The 22,167-nt window shown below is 41.9% G+C and overlaps 1 protein-coding gene across 1 annotated transcript; it reads left to right on the forward strand.

Annotated features, from left to right (window-relative positions):
• Positions 1-4,206: 4,206 nt before the first annotated feature.
• ddost (dolichyl-diphosphooligosaccharide--protein glycosyltransferase subunit (non-catalytic)) lies at positions 4,207-20,788 on the forward strand. Its single transcript, XM_078238953.1, has 11 exons — positions 4,207-4,444; positions 5,366-5,476; positions 8,081-8,167; positions 9,576-9,679; positions 10,095-10,189; positions 12,093-12,186; positions 13,492-13,640; positions 16,309-16,456; positions 17,905-18,025; positions 18,632-18,738; positions 19,918-20,788. The coding sequence occupies exons 1-11, from the start codon at positions 4,273-4,275 to the stop codon at positions 20,065-20,067; spliced, it is 1,338 nt and encodes a 445-aa protein (XP_078095079.1). The 5' UTR covers positions 4,207-4,272; the 3' UTR covers positions 20,068-20,788.
• Positions 20,789-22,167: the final 1,379 nt, after the last annotated feature.

Here is a 22,167-nt window from a genome sequence, read left to right on the forward strand (position 1 = left end):
ACGTTCTCCCCGTGTCTGTGTGGGTTTTCTCCCACACGCCAAAGATATGCAGATTGGGTTGATTGGCCATGATAAATTGCCCCTTAGTGTCAGGGGGATTTGCAGAATAAATATGTGGGGTTAAGGGAATAGAGCCTGGGTGGGATAGTTGTCAGTGCAGGTTCAATGGGCCAAATGGCCTCCTTCTGCACTGTAGGGATTGTATTATTCGGAAATGCAGGTACCAGTAAAACTTGACCTGACTGCTCCTGTAAAATTGATCTCCATTATTACTGGGATTTGACAATTTTGATCTTTTTTTTCTTTCTGGGAGGGAAGATTACTCTGCCCATTTATGATTATATGTTTGCTTTTATACCTTTTTTTAGCTTGTCAGCGCAGTGGTTAAGCACTGCTGCCTCACAGCGTCAGGGGCCCAGGTTCGATTCCCGGCTTGGGTCGCTGTCTGTGCAGAGTCTGCACGTTCAGAAAGAGGCCATTCAGCCCATCAAGCCTGCACTAACAACAATCCCACCCAGGCCCTAACTCTGTAACCCCACATATTTATCCGACTAACCTCCCTGACACTAAGGGAATATGACCAATCAACCTAACTCGCACATCTTTGGAATGTGGGAGGAAACTGGAGCATGTGGAGGAAACCCATCCAGACATGGGGAGAACATGCAAACTCCACACAGTCACCCAAAGCTATAATCAAACTCGGGTCTCTGCTACTTTGAGGCAGCAGTACTAACCACAGTGCCACCATGCCGCCCCATGGGTTCTCCCTGTGTCCTCTGGGGTTTCCTCCAGGTGCCCCAGTTTCCTCCCACAGTCTGAAAGATATGCTGGTTCAGTGCATTGGCTATGCTAAATTCTCCCTCAGTGTACCCAAACAGGTGCCAAAGTGTGTCGACTAAGGGATTTTCACAGTAATGTCATTGCAGTGTTAAAATAAACCTACTTGTGACACTAATAAATAAATAATAAAATAATAGTCTGGCCAATGTCTGGTCCCGGATGGCTTAATTATGTCTGGTGTTTGGTGCTGTAGTACATTTACTCCAGTGAGGTGGGGCCCATGAGCCTGGTTCTTTTTCCCATCTGCAGTAGCCTCACACGCACATGTTAAAACATAAGTTGGTGTTTGGAGCTTTCCCCCACAATTCTGACCCCACCCTGTCGTACATACAAATGTATGAATTAGGAGCAAGAGGCCATTTGGCCCTATGAGCCTGTTCTGCTATTTGTCATGGCTGACCTGGTTGTGGCCTCCATTCTACATTCCCGCCCACCCCTCATCATCTTGACTTCCTTGTTGGGCAAGAATCTGTCTACCTCTGGCTTAAGCATATTTAATGACCCTAGTTAAGAAAAGTTGGAGGAGTGGCTCTATTAATTAATGATGGTGTTAGCACATTAGAGAGGAAAGACCTAAGTTCAGAAACCAGGTTGTAGAAGCAGTTTGGGTTGAGATGAGAAATGATACAAGATATAGTGTACAGGCCCCTTAATTGTAACTAAATGGTAGGACAGAGTATGAAAGAAAAGATAATGTGAATTTGTCAGAAAGATACTGTGTGGAGATTGCATTTTCTCGCTGTGTCTGCATGGGTTTCCTCCAGGTGCTGCAGTGCAGGTTGGGTGGATTGGCTATGCTAAATTGCCCCTTAGTATCTAAAGATGTATAGGTTTGGTTAATTAGTTATGGCAAATGTGCAGGGGTTATAGGGCCTGGGTGGAATGTTCTTTCAGAGAATTGGTGCAGACTTTGTGGGCTGGATGGCCTCTTTCTGCACTGTATGGATTCTATGATTCTTTAAACTCACCCTAAGGTCTTGAGGGGAATGACGAATGAGAAAGTTGATGCGTTGGTTTTAACTTTCCAAAATTCACCTGATTTTGGAAAAGTCCAGTTAGATTGGAAGATAGCAAAAAGGAAGAGAAACAAAACATAGGAAACTGCAGGCCAGTCAGCCTAACATCTGTCAGGGAAAATGTTACAAGCCATCATTAAAGATGTCATAGCAGGATATTTGTAAAAATTCATGGTAATCAGGCAGAGTCAACATGGTTTGTGAAAGGGAAATCATGTTTAACCAATTCAAGTTCTTTGCATCTGCTGTGGATAAAGGAGGACCAGTGGATGTACTATACTTAGATTTCCAGAAGGCCTTTGCTAAGGCCACCTAAGAGGTTATTGCAGAAAATTAAATCTCATGGTGTAGGGGGTAACTGACATTGGCATAGATTGAAGATTGTCTAGGAAACAGAGTTGGCATAAATGGGTCTTTTTCTGCTTGGCAGGATGTGATGAGTGGTGTGCCACAGGGATCAGTGCTGGGGCTTCAACTTTTTACAATTTATATAAATGACTTGGATGAACGGATTGAAGGTATGATTGCCAAATTTGTTGACAACACAAAGTTAGGTAGGAAAGTAAATGGTGAAGAGAACATAAGGAGGCTACAAAGGAACATAGGTTAAGTGAGTGGGCAGAAACCTGGCAAGTGGAGTATAATATGCGCAGATGTGAAATTGTCCATTTGGCAGTAAGATTACAAAAGAAGCTTATTATCTAAATGGTAGTAATTTCAGAATACTGAGATACAGAGGGATCTGGGTGAGCCTGTGCATGAATCACAAAAGGCTAATATACAGGTACAGCAAGTAATTAGGAAAGCTAATAGAATGTTATCTTTTATTGTGAGGGGAATTGATTACAAAAGTAGGAGTTTTTGCTTCAGTTGTAAAAGGCATTCGTGAAGTCACATCTGGAGTACTGTGTCCAGTACTGGTGTCCCTATCTAAGAAAATATATCAATGCATAGAAACTGTTCAGAGAAGGTGACTAGACTAGTACCAAGAATGAATGAAGTTGTCTTATGAGGAAAGATTGTCACGGTTGGGTTTGTGTCCATTCGAGTTTAGAAAAGTAACAGATGACTTAATTAAAACCTTTTTAGACCCTGAAGGGTATTGACAGGGCAGATGAGGAGAGGATGTTTGCGATTCATAGAATTCCTACAGTGCAGAAGGAGGCCATTCGGCCTATCAAACCTGCACCCAGGCCCTATTCCTGTAACCCCACACATTTATCCTGCTAATCCCCCTGACACTACGGTCCATTTAGCATAGCCAATCAAACTCACCTGCACATCTTTGGACTGTGGGAGGAAACTGGAGCATCTGGAGGAAACCCACGCAGACACGGGGAGAAAGTATAAGCTCCACACAGTCAGTGATCCGAAGCCGGAATTGAACCTGGGAGCCTGCTAACCACTGTGCCACCATACGGCCAAGGCACATTGTCGGAGAATTTAGAACCATGGGTCACTGTTTTAAGAATAAGGGGTCGCTCATTTAATCTCAATAATAATCTCAAATTTACTCTTAATTTTATTGGAATTGTAGACTGTTGAGTTTGTTGCTGCTTCTCCTGCGAGTTTAACCTTTGTACGTGCTCTCCTTTATTTTGTCCTATTGACAACCATGCTCATTTTCTACCATTTTCTACATAAACCCATCTGTCTCTTGAATTTCCTTTAAGATTTTCTTAAGGCTTTTTGAAGAAGCCCTTGGTTACCCCAGATGATTCTTTCTATGGCTGTGCATCCATCCCCCCCCCCCCCCATTCAGCTACACCTTTTTTTTGTGTTTGAATTTACTTATCAGGTATTTTTGCTATTGTCCTTGCTAGGTTTACACAGTGCTTTGGGTAAACAGTGAATGTGGTTTTTGTACCACCTCAAAGACAAATCAATCCATATGCCACTTTGTACAAATGTGCTAGTGAAGCTTAAGGAGTTGCGTGGTTTTGGTATAGCTGGCAAATGTAAACATGACGCCTGATTTTTAATATAATGTTTTTACTACAGCACATCCTATGATGTATAAACTATTGGGATTATGATTTTAGATCAGGATAGAAAAGGTGACAAATTAAACCATAAGCCATCCCCCTATTCTGCTTGCTGTTTGGTATTAAGAGGAAGGTTGGGAACCCAAGTCCGCACTCTGGTTTTCCGGGGACCACTTCCAGTGTTGCAGCAGGTGGTAGTGACAAGTTGGCTGGTGCTGATTGGTTGGTTTTTAAGAAGTGGGTGTGGTTGACTTTACAAGTTGTCGGATTTTCGCGTTTAAAAAATTTGGGACTCGAAATCTAAAAATAAATAGTAAATTCAATGATGATAATGGTAAAAAGCGAGGAGAGAGAGAGAGATGGGGGACTGCTGTTGCTAAGGGGCCGGCGGCCTGTTTCCGGTTCCGGTCTCTGTGCGGGAGCTGGAAATGGCGGTGGGTGGGAGCCAGGGTGGAATGGGGGCGCACCGGGTTTCGGGGGCCTGGGTTTTGCTGTTCGTCTCCTTCCTCTCTGTGGCTGAGGGGTCGGGGCGGATGTTGGTACTTCTGGAGAACACCAACATGAAGGAGACACACTCCATGTTCTTCAAGAGCCTGACAGGTGGGAGCCGGCTGCGGGTGGGAGGATGACTTAGTCTCAGTGATGGGTGCAATGGTTAAAGTTTTTTTCTTAGTTTCACAAGTAGGCTTACATTAACACTGCAATGAAGTTGCTGTGAAAATCCCCTAGTCGCCACACTCGGGCGCCTGTTCGGGTAGAATTTAGCACGGCCAATGCATCTAACCAGCACGTCTTTCAGACTGTGGGAGGAAACTGGAGCACCCGGAGGAAACCCACGCAGACAGGGAGTACGTGCAAACTGCATATAGACAGTGAAGCAATCCCGGAATCAAACCCGGGATCCCTGATGCTGTGAGGCAGCAGAATTAACCACTGTGTTTCCCTGGGTGGAGTATACGATTTTGAAGAGATAGAAAAAGAGCCAAGACCGGCAGGAGATGCTTTCTGAACATTAATGGGCAGACAAAGACCAGTTGGTCCAACAAGCCTGCCACACACTGTGATAGCTGAGACCAGTCCAGTAGATCAAATGGGCCAGTTGTTGCCATTAAGACATTTTTCGGTTTGATCAATATCTGTCCCAATCAGAAATTAGTCTGAATGCATGCAATAGAGTCTGTGCCACTGCATCAGCTAGCAATGGGGCTGATCACTGGATACCATCAGTACCAGAGGTCTTTGGAGTCCAGAGCGAGTAGGGTTGGATGGAGCTGGAGGGGAGACAAACCAAATTCAGTCACAAGGATTAACTGGAATGCAGAGGAGTTGTGATTGTGAAAATTAAGGCAACAAACGACTTTAAAACTTCAGTTAGCCATTGTACTCTCAGGACAGGGACAATTCATACCAGTACTAATTAACGTTACATCTTGCTGTAAATATCACTTGTGTATTTCTGAATGTACTTCATCAGTTACTGAAACACACTAACCCATGCCTCTGTTTGAAATCTCCAATTAGATCTTGGATTTAACTTGACATTCAAGATTTCGGATGATCCGAGTTTGTCTTTGATTAAATATGGAGAATTTTTATTTGATCATCTCATCATTTTTTCTCCATCAGTGGAAGGTAAAGATGTCTATGATTTCTATGTTTCCTGTAATAGATTTCTCACTTGGAAATTGCATTTTGGTTTTTCTTTTTGAGGCTTCTAGAGCTTTGCTGTTTAAAGAAAATCACTGGTGGACTGCATGGCCTACTTGGAATGCAATAGTTTGTGTAGAGATTGAAAAGAAATACCGCATCAGCCACAGAGTTGGAGGGCTTTTAATGTAAAGTCAACGAGGTTCAGTGTCAGGAAATATATTTATTTCCTGCCAATTTTCTTATCTCTTCAAATGACATTAACTGCCTTTTGAATTTGTAAGTTGTTCTCCAATTGTTTGGCCACTTTTTCTCTTCCTAACCAAGGTCATTGAGGTAGCTTGCAAATTGCATATTGGCTCAGTTGAGATCAGCTATAGAATTACATAGAATGTACAGCACATTTCCAGGCCATTCAGTGTGGCCAGTCTGTGCTAATGTTTATATTCCACGCAGCCTCTTCCCTCGATTTCCATCTCCCTCTGATGCATATCTAGCCACCCATTAAATGTATCTACGCTAATGGTCTCAACCCTTGTTGATGAGCACCACTTTTTTAGTAAAGAAGTTTCTTCTTGATTTTTTTGGTGATTATCTTATTGACTTTATGTTTTACGCTTCCCCATACCTGGTAAGTCTTTTTGTTTAGTTTATCAAAACCTTTCCTAATTTTAGATCTCTCTCTTTGGTTATCCCTCAGCCTTCTCTTTTCAAAAGAAGGGTGCCTGTTAAACCTGTGTCAGCCCGTTCATCCTTTGCTTGCAGTTTTAATATGAACCTTGTGCATTTTTTTTGCAACCTCTTACCTTTTTAATAATTTGGCAACCAAAACTATACATGGTACTCTATTTGTGGTCTAATTTTTTAAAAAATCATTTTTATGGGATGTGGGCCACACTTGACTAGACCTAGAATAGCATTTATTGCCCATCCCTAGTTGCCCTTGAGAAGGTGGTAGTGACCTTTTTGAACCGCTGCAGTCCCTGGGGTGTTAGTACATCCACGTTGCTGTTAGGGAGGGAGTTCCAGGATTTTGACCCAGTGACAGTGAAGGAACGACAACATATTTCCAAGTCACGATGGTGAGTGACTTGGAGAGGAACCTCTAGTGGTGGTGTTCCCAGGTATCTGGTGCTTTTGTCCTTCTAGATGGTAGTGTCATGTATTTGGAAGGTGCTGCCTAAGGAACCTTGATGAGTTTCTGCAGTGCATCTTGTAGATGGTACACACGGCTGCCACTGTTCATTGGTGGTGGAGGGATTCAATATTTGTGGATGGGGTAGTAATCAAACGGCTGCTTTGTCCTGAATGGTGTCAAGCTCCTTGAGTGTTGTGGGCGCTACACTCATCCACTCCCAACTTGTGCTTGTAGGTGGTGGACAGGCTTTGGGAAGTCAGGAGGTGAGTTATTCGCCACAGGATTCCTAGACTTTGACCTGCTCTAGTAGCCACAATATATAGCTAGTCCAGTTCAGTTTCTGGTCAATGGTCACCCCCAGGATGTTGCTAGTGTGGGATTCAGTGATGGTCGTGCCACTGAATGTCAAGGGGCGCTGGTTAGATCCTCTCTTGTTGGAAATGGTCATTGACTGACATTTGTGTGGTGCAAAGTTATTTGCCACTTGTCAGCCCAAGCCTGGATATTGCTTGACACAAATTTAGCGTAACGTCTTGATTCTATCCCTTTGGAAATAAGACTTGATTTGCTTTTTGTTATGACCTATTGATCTTATTTTTCTTAACATATTTACCAGAATACTTGACTGTGTTGAAATTCATTTGTCAATTTCCTGTTCTGTGTTTTAAATATCTCTCTGTAATTTGCTGCAGTCCTCAGTATTGATTAGCTCCTCCAGAAAATTGGTGTTTGTCCTCAAATGTACCACGTGACCATCCGTAGGGACTGCTAACTTTTAAAATGATATTTTAATTCCTTGCGACCAATTTAAAGGAATTGCACAAAATTTCATGTAAGGCCTTTACTGCTGCAAAAAAATTAAAAGCAACATTGACAAAACATTACTTAGTAAACAACTAATACTCTAAACTTCAGAAAAGGTAACCTTTATTAATGCTTTCATATGACCAATAACTGCACCCCAATTACAACATGCTCTCCACAGGATTACAGTCTTTATAGGAAACAGCCCACAGCCACTCCCTAATTTCAAGGGGCCATGTCTTCCCCGCTTTGTTGAATGACAGTAAAAAGGCACTTCTCTCAGTTTTTGGAGAATTCCAAACTGAATGCCAGCAATAGGGTCCACTGCAGCGATTTCTCCTCCTGGTTTTGTCGAGGCAAATCTTCCAGAGTCTTTAGAGGTACATGATACACCTCTTTGACCAGGGATTGTCCTCCCTTCTGTTTGTTAGCTCGCAAGAGCACCTGCAACCTTTTCTCTGCTGCCCACACCAACTGTAGCACCTCGCCCCGCCCCCCATCCATCCATCCATCCACCCACACAAACCTCAGGCTGACGGAGGTTAGAGTATTACTCTTCCCAGCACCAATGTCTGCTCTACTTGGAGGTGTGGAGGAGCAAGAAATGATATGTAGCCTGGATTAATGACATTTGCTTTTGATTTCAGATTTTGGAGGCAACATCAATGTTGACACTATTGCCACGTTCATCGATGGTGGTGGAAATGTATTGGTTGCTGCAAGCTCAGACATTGGTAAAAAAACAACTAATTATTGTACTTGAAATATAGTAACTTCGGGTATTATGAAGAAAATATCAGACATGATTTTGTGCATTTTAATCTTGGTAAATAAAGAACAAACTTTATTTATAAAGCCTATCAATATATTGGGATCTCCCAAACAATTTACAGTAAATGAAGTGTTGTCATTCTTTTAATGTAGAGAATGTGGCAGCCAGGTTTTGCACAGTAAGGTCCCATAAACATTACTGAAATAAAGGACCAGATACTTTATCTTGGGGATGTTGGTTGTAGGAAAAATGCTGGCTTGGACACTAGTGAACACAGCTGCCCTTCAGATACTGAGTGCCCTGAGGTCTTATACGGCCATTTAAAGGGGCAGACAGAGTTTCCGTTTTAACATCTCAACAGAAAGAAGATATTTCCAAATGTGCCCCGTGGTGTCCAAGCCAGCATTTCTTAAATGGTGAGAGATTGGAAAGTGTTGATGTCAAAGGGGCCTGGCTGTCCTTGTTTTCAAGTCACTGAAAGCTAACGTGCAGCAGGCATTAAGAAAATAGTAGATTGGCCTTTGTTACAAGAGGATTTGAGCGAATATTTGTCTTGTTACAATTGAATAGGGCCTTGGTAAGATCAAAGGTGGATTATTGCCTGCAGTTTTGGTCTCCCTACTTCAGGAAGGATATACTTGCCATAGAAGGACTGTAATGAAGGTTCACCAGTGGAACGGCAGGATTTTCCTATGAGGAGAGATTGAGGAAACTGGGCCTGTATTCTCAAGAGCTTAGAATGAGAGGTGATCTCAGTGAAACATAAAAATTCCTACAGAACTTGGCAGGGTAGATGTAGGAAGGATTTTTTTCCGGTGGCTGGGGAGGGGTTGAAAACCAAGTGACATAGTCTCAATAAGAGTCATTTAGGACTGAGATGAGGAGGAACATCTTCACTCAGAGTGATGAATCTTTGGAATTCCCCATTTCAGTGGGCTGTGGAGACTGTTATTGAGTATGTTCAAGCCAGAGATTAATAGATTTCTAGATAGTTACAATTTCAATGGATCTGGGGATAGTACAGGAAAATGGCATAGCGGTAGAAGATGAACGACAATCTAGTTGAATGGTGGACCAGGCTCAAAGAGCCGAATAATCTACTCCTGCTCCTATGTCCATGTTAACAGCACTCTGTAGAGTTAATTGTGGAGCGAAGCAGCATCATTTAGGAGCTGAGGCAAAAATGAGGGACATCATCAGTAGAACAGGAGAATATTTACAAAGGTGGGAAACACTGAAATTTGAAATGCGAGGGGGCACGATCTTTGCAGGTTCTTTGGGGTTAGGGTCAGGAGCAGTGGAGGGTGAATGCAGCTAGAATTTTCCAGTATCTCTGATATTGAGTTTAATTTTTGTTTGCTTGCTTAAAGGGGACCCTTTACGTGAGCTGGGTAGTGAATGTGGAATCGAATTTGATGAGGAGAAAACTTCTGTTATTGACCATCATAACTATGATGTTTCTGATCCTGGCCAGGTAAGGACATTAGGGTAAGAAGTCATGCTGGATCTAATAGTAGCATATTCCTCACAAGGCAACCTGAGTAATGATATAGAAGGTCTTTGCAAAGGAAGAGCAATTGACTTTGAACATTCTTGTTTCTTCCCCCCCCCCCCCCCCCCAAGAAAATAGATATGGAGCTGTTGACATTTTTAATTTTGAGATTAATTTTACTTGTGTTAAAGTGAGAAATGGAACGCATTTCCAATTTTGTGACTTAGTGCAAGCGTCAAATTCCTCGGTCAGTTATGGGTCATGTATTAAATTCTAACATTTCAATATATTTGTAAACTAATTGAGAATTGTGGCTTCAAAAAGAACTGTTAAATATTCTAAAAGACTGATTCATAAGAAAGAAAAGTTGAATATAAATGCCTCTTTGTTTCCAAAGCATACACTGATCATCGCTGATAATGAACAACTGCTGAAGGCTCCCACTGTGGTGGGGAAACAGCCAAAGAATCCCCTTTTATTTCAGGGAGTTGGGTAAGTAGGAAAGATATTTCTTGCTCTTATACTTTGTAGCAGAACAATCAACAATTGGCCAAAAACTTAGCCATGAAAAGATGTGGAGATGCCGGTGTTGAACTGGGGTGGGGCACAGTAAGAATTCTCACAACACCAGGTTAAAGTCCAACAGGTTTATTTGGTATCACGAGCTTTCGGAGTGCTGCTCCTTCACCTGATGAGGGAGCAGTGCTCCGAAAGCTCGCGATTCCAAATAAACCTGGTGTTGTGAGACTGTTAACCCTGAAACACAGCACAGTTGTAACCTGCAGTCCTCGGCTGTTAGTGTACATTTCACATCAATCTGAGTTTGGCAATTTAAGTAAACCTGAATGAGAAACAAGCTGGTTTCATCGCCTGATGACTGCAATCACGATATCATGCACTGTATTGATATTTGCATTTTGTTCCCCAAAGCATATATGTTCTTTACTTTCAGTAGTTTTGTTTTTAATTAAGTTGTGTAACTGACTCTCTGAGGAATGCTAATTGCTTTTGCACTGGCAAATGTTGGTTGAGGCTTTGTGATAAGGTCTTGGTGGCATAAAAAGTTTATTAGTGTCACAAGTAGGCTTATATTAACACTGCAATGAAGTTACTGTGAAAATCCCCTAGTCACCACACTCCAGTGCCTGTTTGGGTACACTGAGGAAGAATTTAGCATGGCCAATGCACCTAACCAGCACATCTTTCAGACTGAGAGGGGAAACCGGAGCACCCGGAGGAAACTCACCCACACAGACATGGGGGGAATGTGCAGACTCTGCACAGATGGTGACCCAAGTTGGGAATTGAACCTGGGTCTCTGGCGCTGAGAGGCAGCAGTGCTAACCACTGTGAATACAAGAACATGTAGTGATCGAGAAAAAGGGCTGAAATTACAGTAATCGTAAAATAACAAGGAGAAAGGCGGTTGGTAGCACTCGGATTTATTCCAATAACTGCAGTATGTACTCCAGTTGTAGTTAGTGTAGGTGGTTTTAAGGTTTGACATGTTGGGGGTGTGAGAGTAAGGAATGTCCATAAAGATGGAAAAGGAAATGATTTGACCAGCCAAAAAGTATTTAGTCATGTGAAACATGATGGAACACATCTGAAGGGTGGTTTAAGTATGAGTTGAAAGAACTTGTTGTACCCCTTGATCGCTCAGTGGTGAAGCCATGCTAATGAAGGCAACTGATTATGAGTGGGATATTTTACATATTAGCCTGTGGAAGAAATTAGTTTGATTGGATGATTTTTTTTTTTCATTTGACACTACTTCATATAGGATAGCAACTATGGATTGATTGGTTTCCCTCTGTGCCATTCGGATGCTATTACAATGAAAACTGTTTCTATTGAGCCTTTAATGCAGCAAAGGGATTCCCAGATGCTTTGCAGTTGGTCAGACAGGAGGAGGATAGAAATCGGGGGAGCTGCCAAAAGGTATAGAGGAGGCTGAGTTTGAGGAAACTTTGTGGTGGGTAGGAGATGTATGGAAAAGTTAGGGAGCATTCCAGCGTGTAGAGGAGAGATAATGGAAGGGTCTGCCAGCAATGATAGTGAGTGGGAGAACATGTGGTAGGCCAGAGGCAAAAGAGTGGAGACTGAGATCATGGTGTAGGAGTTGGAGAAAATGTAATACAGGAACCACCAACAAAGTAACCAAGCACGTACACGAGAGGAGGGGATGATGTGTTCAGTTCAAGAAACAAGCTTGAATGGAGAGATTAACGTGTGTTTGGTGATGCGTTAGCATCCTGTGTCAGCAAATTATGATAAATTTTCTGTGCAGACCAACTTTTTGATTCATTTAAAAACTGCAATGAAAGCAACTTAATTGACCTAGCTTTGAGTCTATCAGCCAAGGCTTCAATGTTTCATTTTGTTTTCTTTCTAGTATGGTGGCAGATCCTGATAATCCTCTTGTACTGGATATTCTGACTGGATCCTCCAGCTCTTACTCCTTCTTCCCGGACAAGCCTATCACACAGGTAACTATTGTGTGCAATCTCCAGGTGGTGGAATGATCCTCTTCCTCTTGGTGAACCCATGCTGGGGTATGGTTCCACAAGCAACCTCTGGTTCTATACTTAACTGACCATTTTTCATTCATGAGCCTTAGATGGTGGATTTCAACAAGCTTTTTGACTGTGGAACCATAACCAATATTAATCCTAACATTACCTGATATGTAACACTCTGGGATATTTTTTTTAAAAATCACTGGATGAAGGTCAGGAGCACAGTTCTCACATTCATCCCTTTCCCAGTTCAAGGGCACTGAGGTAAATTGTTGTGTCCTACTTGCTGCCCTGTCTCAGATCAGCTAACTCAGCAAAGACCCCAGATTGAAAGAGGCTTGCTGGTTCAGTCATTGTTTTCAGTTCAGCCTTTGTCAATTAATTAATCAAGAAGGTTCAGTCCTGTTTCATTTTCCTTGTATTTCCTGCAGTATTGAATCTGCTGCATCAATATCTGTAATTATGTGTATGTGATTTCGCAACTGCACACTTATCACAGTAGTTAGCACTGCTGCCTCACCACGCCAGGGACCCAGTTTCGATTCCTGGTTTGGGTCACTGTCTGTGCGCAGTTTGCACCTTCTCCCTGTGTCTGCATGGGTTTCCTCCGGGTGCTCCGGTTTCCTCCCACAGTCCAAAAGTTGTGCTGGTTAGGTGCATTGGCCATGCTAAATTCTCCCTCAGTGTACCCGAACAAGCGCCGGAATGTAGCGACAAGGGGATTTTCACAGTAACTTCATTGCAGCGTGAATGTAAGCCAACTTGTGACATTAATAAATAAACTTAATCATTTTTTTAAAATCTTAAACTTATTGTTAAGTGAAAGTGATGAGCATGCTTTGTGCAACATGTTCTGTTGTGTAGGTACTGGGTGCTGGAAGGATAAATATTAAATGCACCTACTGGGTGTATATTGGGCACACCTGTGTGTATATTTTTCTGGGCATATACTGGGTGCTGTACGCATGTCCATCACCCAACTCTTCATTTTAAATAAAAATAGAAAATGCTGAAAAGACTCAGCAGGTCTGGCAGCATCTGTGGAGAGAGAGTTTTGAGTCTGTATGACTCTTCAGAGCTTTTAGTTCTGTTCATTTGAGTTCCCTTTCAATTAAAACACATTGGAGCTGAACATGCTTCAAATAATACTGCACAGAGTGCATGATGGCCATTTGTTCATCTGCAATAACAGATAGCTAAATATGTATGTAAAATAGGAAGGGAAAAGACAACCAGAATTGTGACAAACATCCAGTTTTTTCCTCATTGTACTAGTATCCTCATGGTGTGGGAAAGAACACCTTATTGATTGCTGGACTCCAAGCCCGGAACAATGCTCGTATGGTCTTCAGTGGCTCCATTGATTTCTTCAGTGATGCCTTCTTTAACTCTCCCGTACAAAAAGCTATTCCAGGAGCTGAGAGGTAAGACCAGAAGGGCCAAGTTACTTTGCATATTATAAGATTTTCAATCAGTAACTTGCACTCCTACGGGTTCATTGTCACCGCATTGCAAAAAGATGTGTAATTTTTAAAAATTTGTTCCTGAGAGTATGGGAAATCCATGCAAAGTTTCATTTATTGTCCCTGGGAAGGTGGTAGTAGCCCGCATCTTGAACCATTGCAGTTCTTGTACTCTCTCAGTGGTGTTGGGCAGGGAATACCAGGATTCTGATCCATTGCCAATGAAGCAGTAATGATTGATGTTCAATCTGGATGGACAGTTGGAAGTGATGGGATTCTAACAGCATTGTTGCTCCTCTTAGTGGTAGTGGTCCACACGAGGGAGGTGCAGCTGAAGAGCTAGTTACTTGAATTGGACCTATAGATGGTACATACCACAGCTGTTGGAGCAGAGAGTGGATATTTGAATCCGGTGGTAAGGACACACATCTCGTGAATTACCATGCCTTGGATGACGCTAGGCTAAGCTTGATGTCAAATTGGGACTGTATCTAATAAGACACATAGTGTGTATTACATCACATTCCTGACTTTAACATTGTGGATAATGAGGAGGTCAAGAATTGTGAGCCACTAATTGCAAAGTACTCAGCCTCTGCTGCATTGTTGAAGTGGCTGGTCCAGTTCAGCTTTCAGTCAGTAGTGAACCCAAGGATATTGTTGGAGGGAACCACTAATGGTGTCATTACAGGTCATGGAGAGCTGGCTGTGATTCCTGATGAATGGGCATAACCTGATATTTATTGGGCCAAGTCTGGATTTCACGAGCTTGAATTGGAGGTCAAGCCTTGTCTTAATTTTAAAATTCTCAACCTTGTTTAGAAACCCCACCATGGTCTCCCTTTCCCTACCTGTGTAACCTCCTGCACTCTGACAACCTCTGACACTCTGACAAATAATCCTCTGATTCTGATTCTCTTGTGCATCCCTGATTTTAATCACAGCATTATTGATGACCATTGGTTACTTTAGAATACCCTCCTTGCACCTCTCCACTTCTCTACTTCACTTTCTTCCTTTATGACACTCCTTAAAATTTATCTCTTTGACCAAGCTTTTGGTCATCTGACCTAATATCTCCTTTTGTAGCTCAGTGATATTCTTCAATGTTCCTCTGAAGCATCTTGGGATGTTTTATTACGTTAAAGATTATCAAAAATAGTTGAAATGTTTTTTTCGCAATATATTGTGGCAGATGGACTTCAACCCAGATAAATGCATCGTGGTCCATTTTGGTAGGTCAAATGGGATGAATGATTGCAATATAAAGGGAAAGACTCTTAGTACTGTAGAGGATCAGAAGGACCTTGGGGTCCGGGTCCATAGGACTCTAAAATCGGCCCCGCAGGTGGAGGAGGTGGTTAAGAAGGCGTATGGTGTGCTGGCCTTTATCAATCGAGGGATTGAGTTTAGGAGTCCGGGGATAATGATGCAGCTATATAAGACCCTCGTCAGACCCCACTTGGAATACTGTGCTCAGTTCTGGTCGCCTCACTATAGGAAGGATGTGGAAAAGATTGAAAGGGTGCAGAGGAGATTTACAAGGATGTTGCCTGGATTGAGTGGCATGCGTTATGAGGATAGGCTGAGGGAGCTCGGTCTTTTCTCCTTGGAGAGACGAAGGATGAGAGGAGACCTAATAGAGGTTTATAAGATGTTGAGAGGCATAGATCGGGTGGACTCTCAGAGGCTTTTTCCCAGGGTGGAAATGTCTGCTACGAGAGGGCACAGGTTTAGGGTGCTGGGGGGTAGGTACAGGGGAGATGTTAGGGGGAAGTTTTTCACACAGAGGGTGGTGGGCGAGTGGAATCGGTTGCCGTCAGGGGTGGTGGAGGCGAACTCAATAGGGTCTTTTAAGAGACTCCTGGATGAGTACATGGAGCTTAATAGGATGGAGGGTTATAGGTAGGTCTAGAAGGTAGGGATGTGTTCGGCACAACTTGTGGGGCCGAAGGGCCTGTTTGTGCTGTAGTTTTTCTATGTTTCTATGTTTCTGATAAGCAAATTAATATTTTGCAAAGGAAACTAAACAAATATTTTTACGGAGATTGTGGGGATTGTGCAGTTGAATTCTTAATTTGGGTGAGCATGTTTAGACTTCAGCATGGTTTTTAAATCTGATTTCAGACCGTAGCTTATTTTGGTGTGCAATGGAAACTCTTCCTTCTGTTGGTTAATCAATATCCAGATACTTCCATTCAGCTGCAGCACAACTGTGGAAATGTGAAATTGTTTATAAGCAACATCTTTGAACCCAAGGATTTATTTGAACAGAAGCGGTTGTGCATTTGGTGTGCTGGAGTGATTCACCCGATGTACTGTCATTCAATACCAAAAAATAGCACTCCTGGGAGTAGCCATACACCAAAAAATAGCACTCTTGGGAGTAGCCATTTGGAGATATCTGAATTTGTGGAGTTGAGATTGGGAATGCAAAGTTTTATGGTTGTAACATTGCTAGATCCAAAGAGGATAGTCAGTCATAATATAGAGTATAAAATTTGGACCTAGGTGTGCAGGTCACTGCAATAAACATTTCAGGATTCCTCCCCACTTTGTGATGTGAATTTGAAGTTAGTATAAGATTATTCTAGAGTTTGATGGAATATAAACTTTTTCTTGATTTTAGATTCTCAAAGACTGGGAATTATGAACTGGCAGTGGCGCTGTCCCGCTGGGTGTTCAAAGAGGAAGGAGTTCTCCGTGTTGGAAAAGTGTCTCACCATCCTGTTGGAGAAATCAAGCCACCAAATGCCTACACTGTAACCGACCTGGTGGTAAGTACAAATGAAATGGATGCTTATTGTTAGAATTTTTCACTGGATATTTTAGGAGATATTTTTGAATTAAGTAAATATGCAGCAGGGACGCTTAGCAGCTGAAGATGCTTAAAGGGAGCAAGTGGGAATTGGAAAGAGTTAAGGAAGGTGATGGTTGCACTTGAAGAGTTGAGCTTTGTAAAGGCAATTGAGAGTAGGGAGAGATGTAGCACGGCAAAGGAGTTTAGGGAAAGAGGACAGCAGGGCCGAATGCCTGCCTCCAATGATGGGGAGCTTGCACACTGAGATTCAAATAAGCAGAGAACATGACATGTTGACTATAGGGAGTGTAGAGATAGGCTAGAACGAGACCATGAATTGACTTGTAGATGTGGATTTTCAAGTCAGTCTGCACTTGGTTCTCTCATTGTGGACATGAAGACCTTAACTTGAAAATTCACTTTTTGTTGGAAAAAAACTTAAGTTTATAACTGTTGTAAATTCACATGCAAATTGAGATTAAAAACTGGGCATAACTCTTTCAATCTGTGACCCCTTCACGACAGAGTGATTTTGCAGGATTGGTAGATAATGATTGGGAATGGTTGACTCTTTTCTTTGTCCTGGGATGGGTGTTTCCCTAGCTGAATGCACTGACCCAGTGTCAGAGCTCATAGCATTTTACTCGATCACCTAGTTTATGGTTTCCCTGGATTTAAAAAAAAAAATTTCACTGGGGGAGAGGTCGCGTTTCCTTTTATTCATTCATTGCATGTTCGATTGGTGTAGCTTGCCTTACTTAATGACACGTTAGTAGCCCAGCACCTTCCTGTATCTTGCCAATCAGTTTGTATTGGGTCTGGTTAGTTTTGCTTTCTATGAACAATGTGTCTGGTACTCTTCTCTGCAGCACAAGTCCTAACACCACCTCATGGTGGTTGGGGATATTATGACACTGTTTGCTTTTTACTCATTTTGCCTGTCTCTTGCTCCTTTTTCACTGTTTGAAGAGAGTAATTTTCATGCTAATGAATTCTAATCTTAATCACATTCTTTGACAATGAAACTGCTCTATAACCTGTAGTGGATACAGAGCAACGTCATTACCTCTCAAGAGTTTGGATAAGCTCCATTGGTTGAAAATCAAATTGTGTATATGGTTAGAGACTTTAAGCTAGGTTGTTTAATAATGTTTCAAATTGAATTTGAATTACTGGTCAGAGTGGAGTGACATGGGGGCCCTTTATACTCCACTAAAAAACAATACTGTGTGATGGAATGTAATGGGAAATTATTCTCTCAATCTGCTGACTTTTTATTGACTTTGACGATATCCTTTATTCTTTTATTATTCAAATGTAACTACCCAAGTCTGATTATATTCCTCTGTATTGAGAACTCAGCTTTGATGCTGAGAGAGTTTTAGACATGCTTTGTGATATATGTAATGTTCTGTCTTGGCGCAGGAGTACAGCGTTGTTATCGAGAAGCTCTCCAATGGGAAATGGGTCCCATTTGATGGCGATGACATTCAGCTGGAGTTTGTTCGAATTGATCCCTTTGTTAGAACTTACTTGAAGAGAAAGAGTGAGTAGAATCTGTACAGCTCCAGTTATCAAACATCATGATGTTCGGCCTGAAGAGCAGAGTATAAATATATGAATAAAGTTTGACATTGTGATGCATAGTCAATATCTAATGTTTTACCATAATTCTGAAAATCGTGTAATATGTTAGTGCTGCTCTTGTTAGGAAGGAGATTGAAAGGTGATTATAAGTTTATTCAAATAATGGAAAAGAAAATTTGAATGAGAAATAACAGGTTAAGATTGGTTTAGTGCTTGTTATAGGACGTTACTGCTGGAACTATTCCATTTTGAGTATCTGTGTCAGCATCGAGCAACATCAAATTGCCAAACTCCAGTCTTTTTTAGACAGGAGACTTTTATCCCATCAACCTAGATTGGGTGAAAGAATGCAAGGACAAAGGGACAGGAAATGCGGTGCTGAGAGTCAGCATCTGCCATGAAAAGTACTTTTCTTTTGTTTGCCTACAAACTTCTGTTGACCTTATTTCTGTATTTCCTATTTATAAAGCTTGAGAATGGGTTTCATTGTAATGGATATAGTGTTTATCCTTGCAGTTTATCAAGACTGAAAATGTTCAGTAGTCTGTATTTCTTCTTTTCCCAGGTGGCAAATATAGCGTGCAGTTCAAACTGCCTGACGTGTATGGTGTGTTCCAGTTTAAAGTAGATTACAACAGGCTTGGATATACCCATCTTTACTCTTCCACCCAGGTATGCGTCAAGTTAAACACATGAGCAGCAATATTGTTTGACATTTACCTGAATTCATTGTGTACTAGATGTGTGAAAGGTCTAAAATATTAACCTGAAGTCAACCCTGATGGCACATGGAAAATGCTGGGGAAAACCCCTTGTTGGGTCTTTGAACCCATCCACTGTTCTATTCTGTTCAAGTTGGGAAAAGTTTCCCTCGTTATCGTTCCAACATTAGAGTATGATTTCTGCTGCTTGCGTAACTGCTAATCACTCCTATGATAGGCAGTTTTCGCTTAGTACAGGAGAAATAATTTTGGGGGAATGACATTGAATTAGGAGGGACAATGGGAGTAGGAAGTTACAACGGGACATGAGCAGATTAAGTGAGTGGGAAAATCAAATGGAATTCAATGTGGACAATTGTCATCCATCTTCAACCTGAGAGAGAGAGAGAAACTGCCAAATTTTGTAAATAGCGGTAAACTAGGAACTGCAGAGGAGCAGAGGTTTGAGAGTACGTGTAGACACATTTAAAAACTGGTAGACTGGAAGAAAAAGCAGCCATAAAGGCTAATGGAATGTTGGCCTTGATCTCAAGAGGGGTGAAGTGCAAAGTAGAGTACAGTATGCTTCAGTTGTATAGGAGTCTTGATCAGACTCGACCTAGTACTCAAGATGGAGTTCATTTACCAAAGCTTTATGAAATTGTTGTACATTTTGATGACATGGTGCTTTAGTACATGACGCAGCCATGGTCCCTGGGAGCAACGTAAGTCAAGGGATTGAAGCATCTTGTTTGGATTTGGGACGGGGGGGGGTCTGCATTCTTGTCAGCATGGAGGTAGGTTGTACTGAGTGAATCACCAAGAAAAGGCCCGAATAGAATCTTCCATTGCTAGGTAATCAGATTTTCTGATGAGCATCTGTTTCACAAAAGCATCAGCCACATGGTTTTGTAGCAAGGATTGCATTTGACTGTAGGGGAATGTCCTTTTTGTTTTGGGGATATTCCTCTGCCTTCAACTATTCTGATACCCTGTCACCTGAAGTGGTGAGAGAACACAGATGGTGCAGAGCCTTGTATTTGCAACCCATGATTGAGTTGGCAGATATTTTTTCATGTGACTGTTTAGAGGTGAATAGAAAAATGATTTTTTTACCTAAACCTAACCAGATCTCTTTCTTTTGTCCAAGGTTTCTGTTCGACCTCTCCAGCACACACAGTATGAACGCTTCATCCCCTCTGCTTACCCATACTACGCCAGCACCTTCTCCATGATGGTTGGACTCTTCCTATTCTCGGTGGTCTTTTTGCACATGAAAGAGAAAGAGAAAGCAGAGTGAGCTGGGATTGCAGTGTTCCACGCTCTTGGCATCAGCAATGCTGAGAGTTTAAGTTGGTTTAAATTGGTGATAGATGGGTGCAAATTCTAACCTTTTGTACTGGTCACGGTAATTTCCTGGAGCTCATACAATCTAGGATGCAACAAAGCTTCAAGTCCCATTTATTGTTGATCCCTCCGTTGATCAGAGGTTCGCCATGAACTGCAGGTTACTGAAAGTGGGTGTATAAATTCGCCTCCTGGTGCTAATTGTTGAATCCAGATATTGATTCTTTTGCTGTGGAAGATGAATATACTTCTGTGAATAAAAGTTGGCTGAGAACCAGGTGTTCATCTTCTATTCTGAGGATAATGTTCATTGTTCCGTGGCTGGGTCAGGGTGGAAACTATTGGAAACAATGAACCCTCTTTGGTTCTTCACTAGCTAAAGTGATAGCTCCATGAACAAGAAACACTTAGAAGTCTTTGCATTTGCCTATCACCAGTTCAAATCAAGAACCTGTGAGAGTTACTTTAACCACTTGGTCTCTCTTCAGAGGGATCTACCCCTTTGGCCAATAAGAGATTAAAATGAGCTAGGTGAAATTTATTTTCATTGATCCAATGACAATTGTTTAATTTATAACGTCACCCTCCAGTTTTCCAACTTCTGCACCCACATTGATGTAACTTGTGCTCAGAATTATTTTTCCAGACCATCGGAAATAAAGTTTAACATTCCATTTATTGTGTCTTCCATTTCTTATAACTCCAAATATCTTGTATTATATCCACTTGTATCAATGTTGTCTCACTTGCTGTCCATGAAGTGGTGTTTGGGTATTCTGCAAAATGGCCCAGACTTCCATTGTTGCTAAAAGTGGAATCTAACAGATCTATGTTGGAGCGTTTGTTTCTAGGATATGGGTAAACGGTAATTACTTTCGTACTCACTTTTCTGGAGTGCAGAACTTGTACCTCGCCCTTGTGGCAATTTGTCAAATGTCAGCTGGCTATTTTACCACAAGTGGTGGGAGACCATCGTAGCTGCAAGCTATCTTGCCTATCCTCCCACAGACCAGTTAATTAGCATACTGCCATTTTAGCTTCGAGTACTAGCGGGGAAACTTTCTGCCCCTTGTGGCTCAGTAGGCTGGATGGTTCAAAGTAAGTTATAATAGAAAAATATAGCTACAGGAGAATTGTAATTACTATTGGTTTGTTTGATTAAATTGATAAGGCAGGATGAGATAGCTCTGAAATTGAAGATATGATTAAATTCAAAACTAGCTTTCAAGGCTGTGGTTTTTAGCTGCTGATTCAAAAGTATTTCAATTTCTGCACAACCCACAGTCCTTCAGGGAAAGGGACAACATGATTTTTGAAATAAATTCTTTAGACAGAAGGTGTAATTCCTAAGTTATACTTCATCAGGGATTAACCTGCTCCTGGGCCTGGCGAGATGCGCCATCAATAGGTCCAGGCAGTGGGCAATCGACGGGGCCGTCCATCCCGACTGTCTGCCCCTCTACCGCGGCTACATTCGCGGCCAGGTGTCTCTGGAGAGGGAGCATGTGGTGTCCACGGGCGCGATTGACACCTTCCGTGACCGCTGGGCGCCGCAGGGGCTGGGGTGTATTATCGACCCCGATAATCACCTTTTGGTTTGACGTTTTAAGTTTCCTTTTGACTTTGTTTTTGGTTCGGGCTGTTCCCCCCCCCTTCCTTTTGGGGAGCTGCCCCTTTTACTTTGTCCCTAAGTTAATTTGAGTTAGTTTATTATGTTGGTACCTTAAAAGAGCTACTTCATCAGGGATTTAATTAACTGAAAGGAAAACGGAATGCTGATCACCCAAAGCCAGATGCAGCAGACAAATATCTGGGAATTTTAAATAAACTAGCAGTTGACTGCCTTTTTGTTTTAGATTGTGGACTAATTTCTGAAAATATTTCTGTAAAGTTCCTATCTGTGGATCTGGACTATTGGGCAAAAGTATTGATTTGATTTATTGTCACATGTATTGGGATACAGTAAAAAGTACTGTTTCTTGTGCACTATGCGGCCAAAGCATACCATTTGTAAAGTACACGGGAGAAGGAAAGGAGAGGGTGCAGAATGTGG

This window comes from Mustelus asterias, chromosome 22 (genome assembly GCF_964213995.1).
Source record: "Mustelus asterias chromosome 22, sMusAst1.hap1.1, whole genome shotgun sequence".
Classification (NCBI taxonomy): Eukaryota; Metazoa; Chordata; class Chondrichthyes; order Carcharhiniformes; family Triakidae; genus Mustelus; species Mustelus asterias.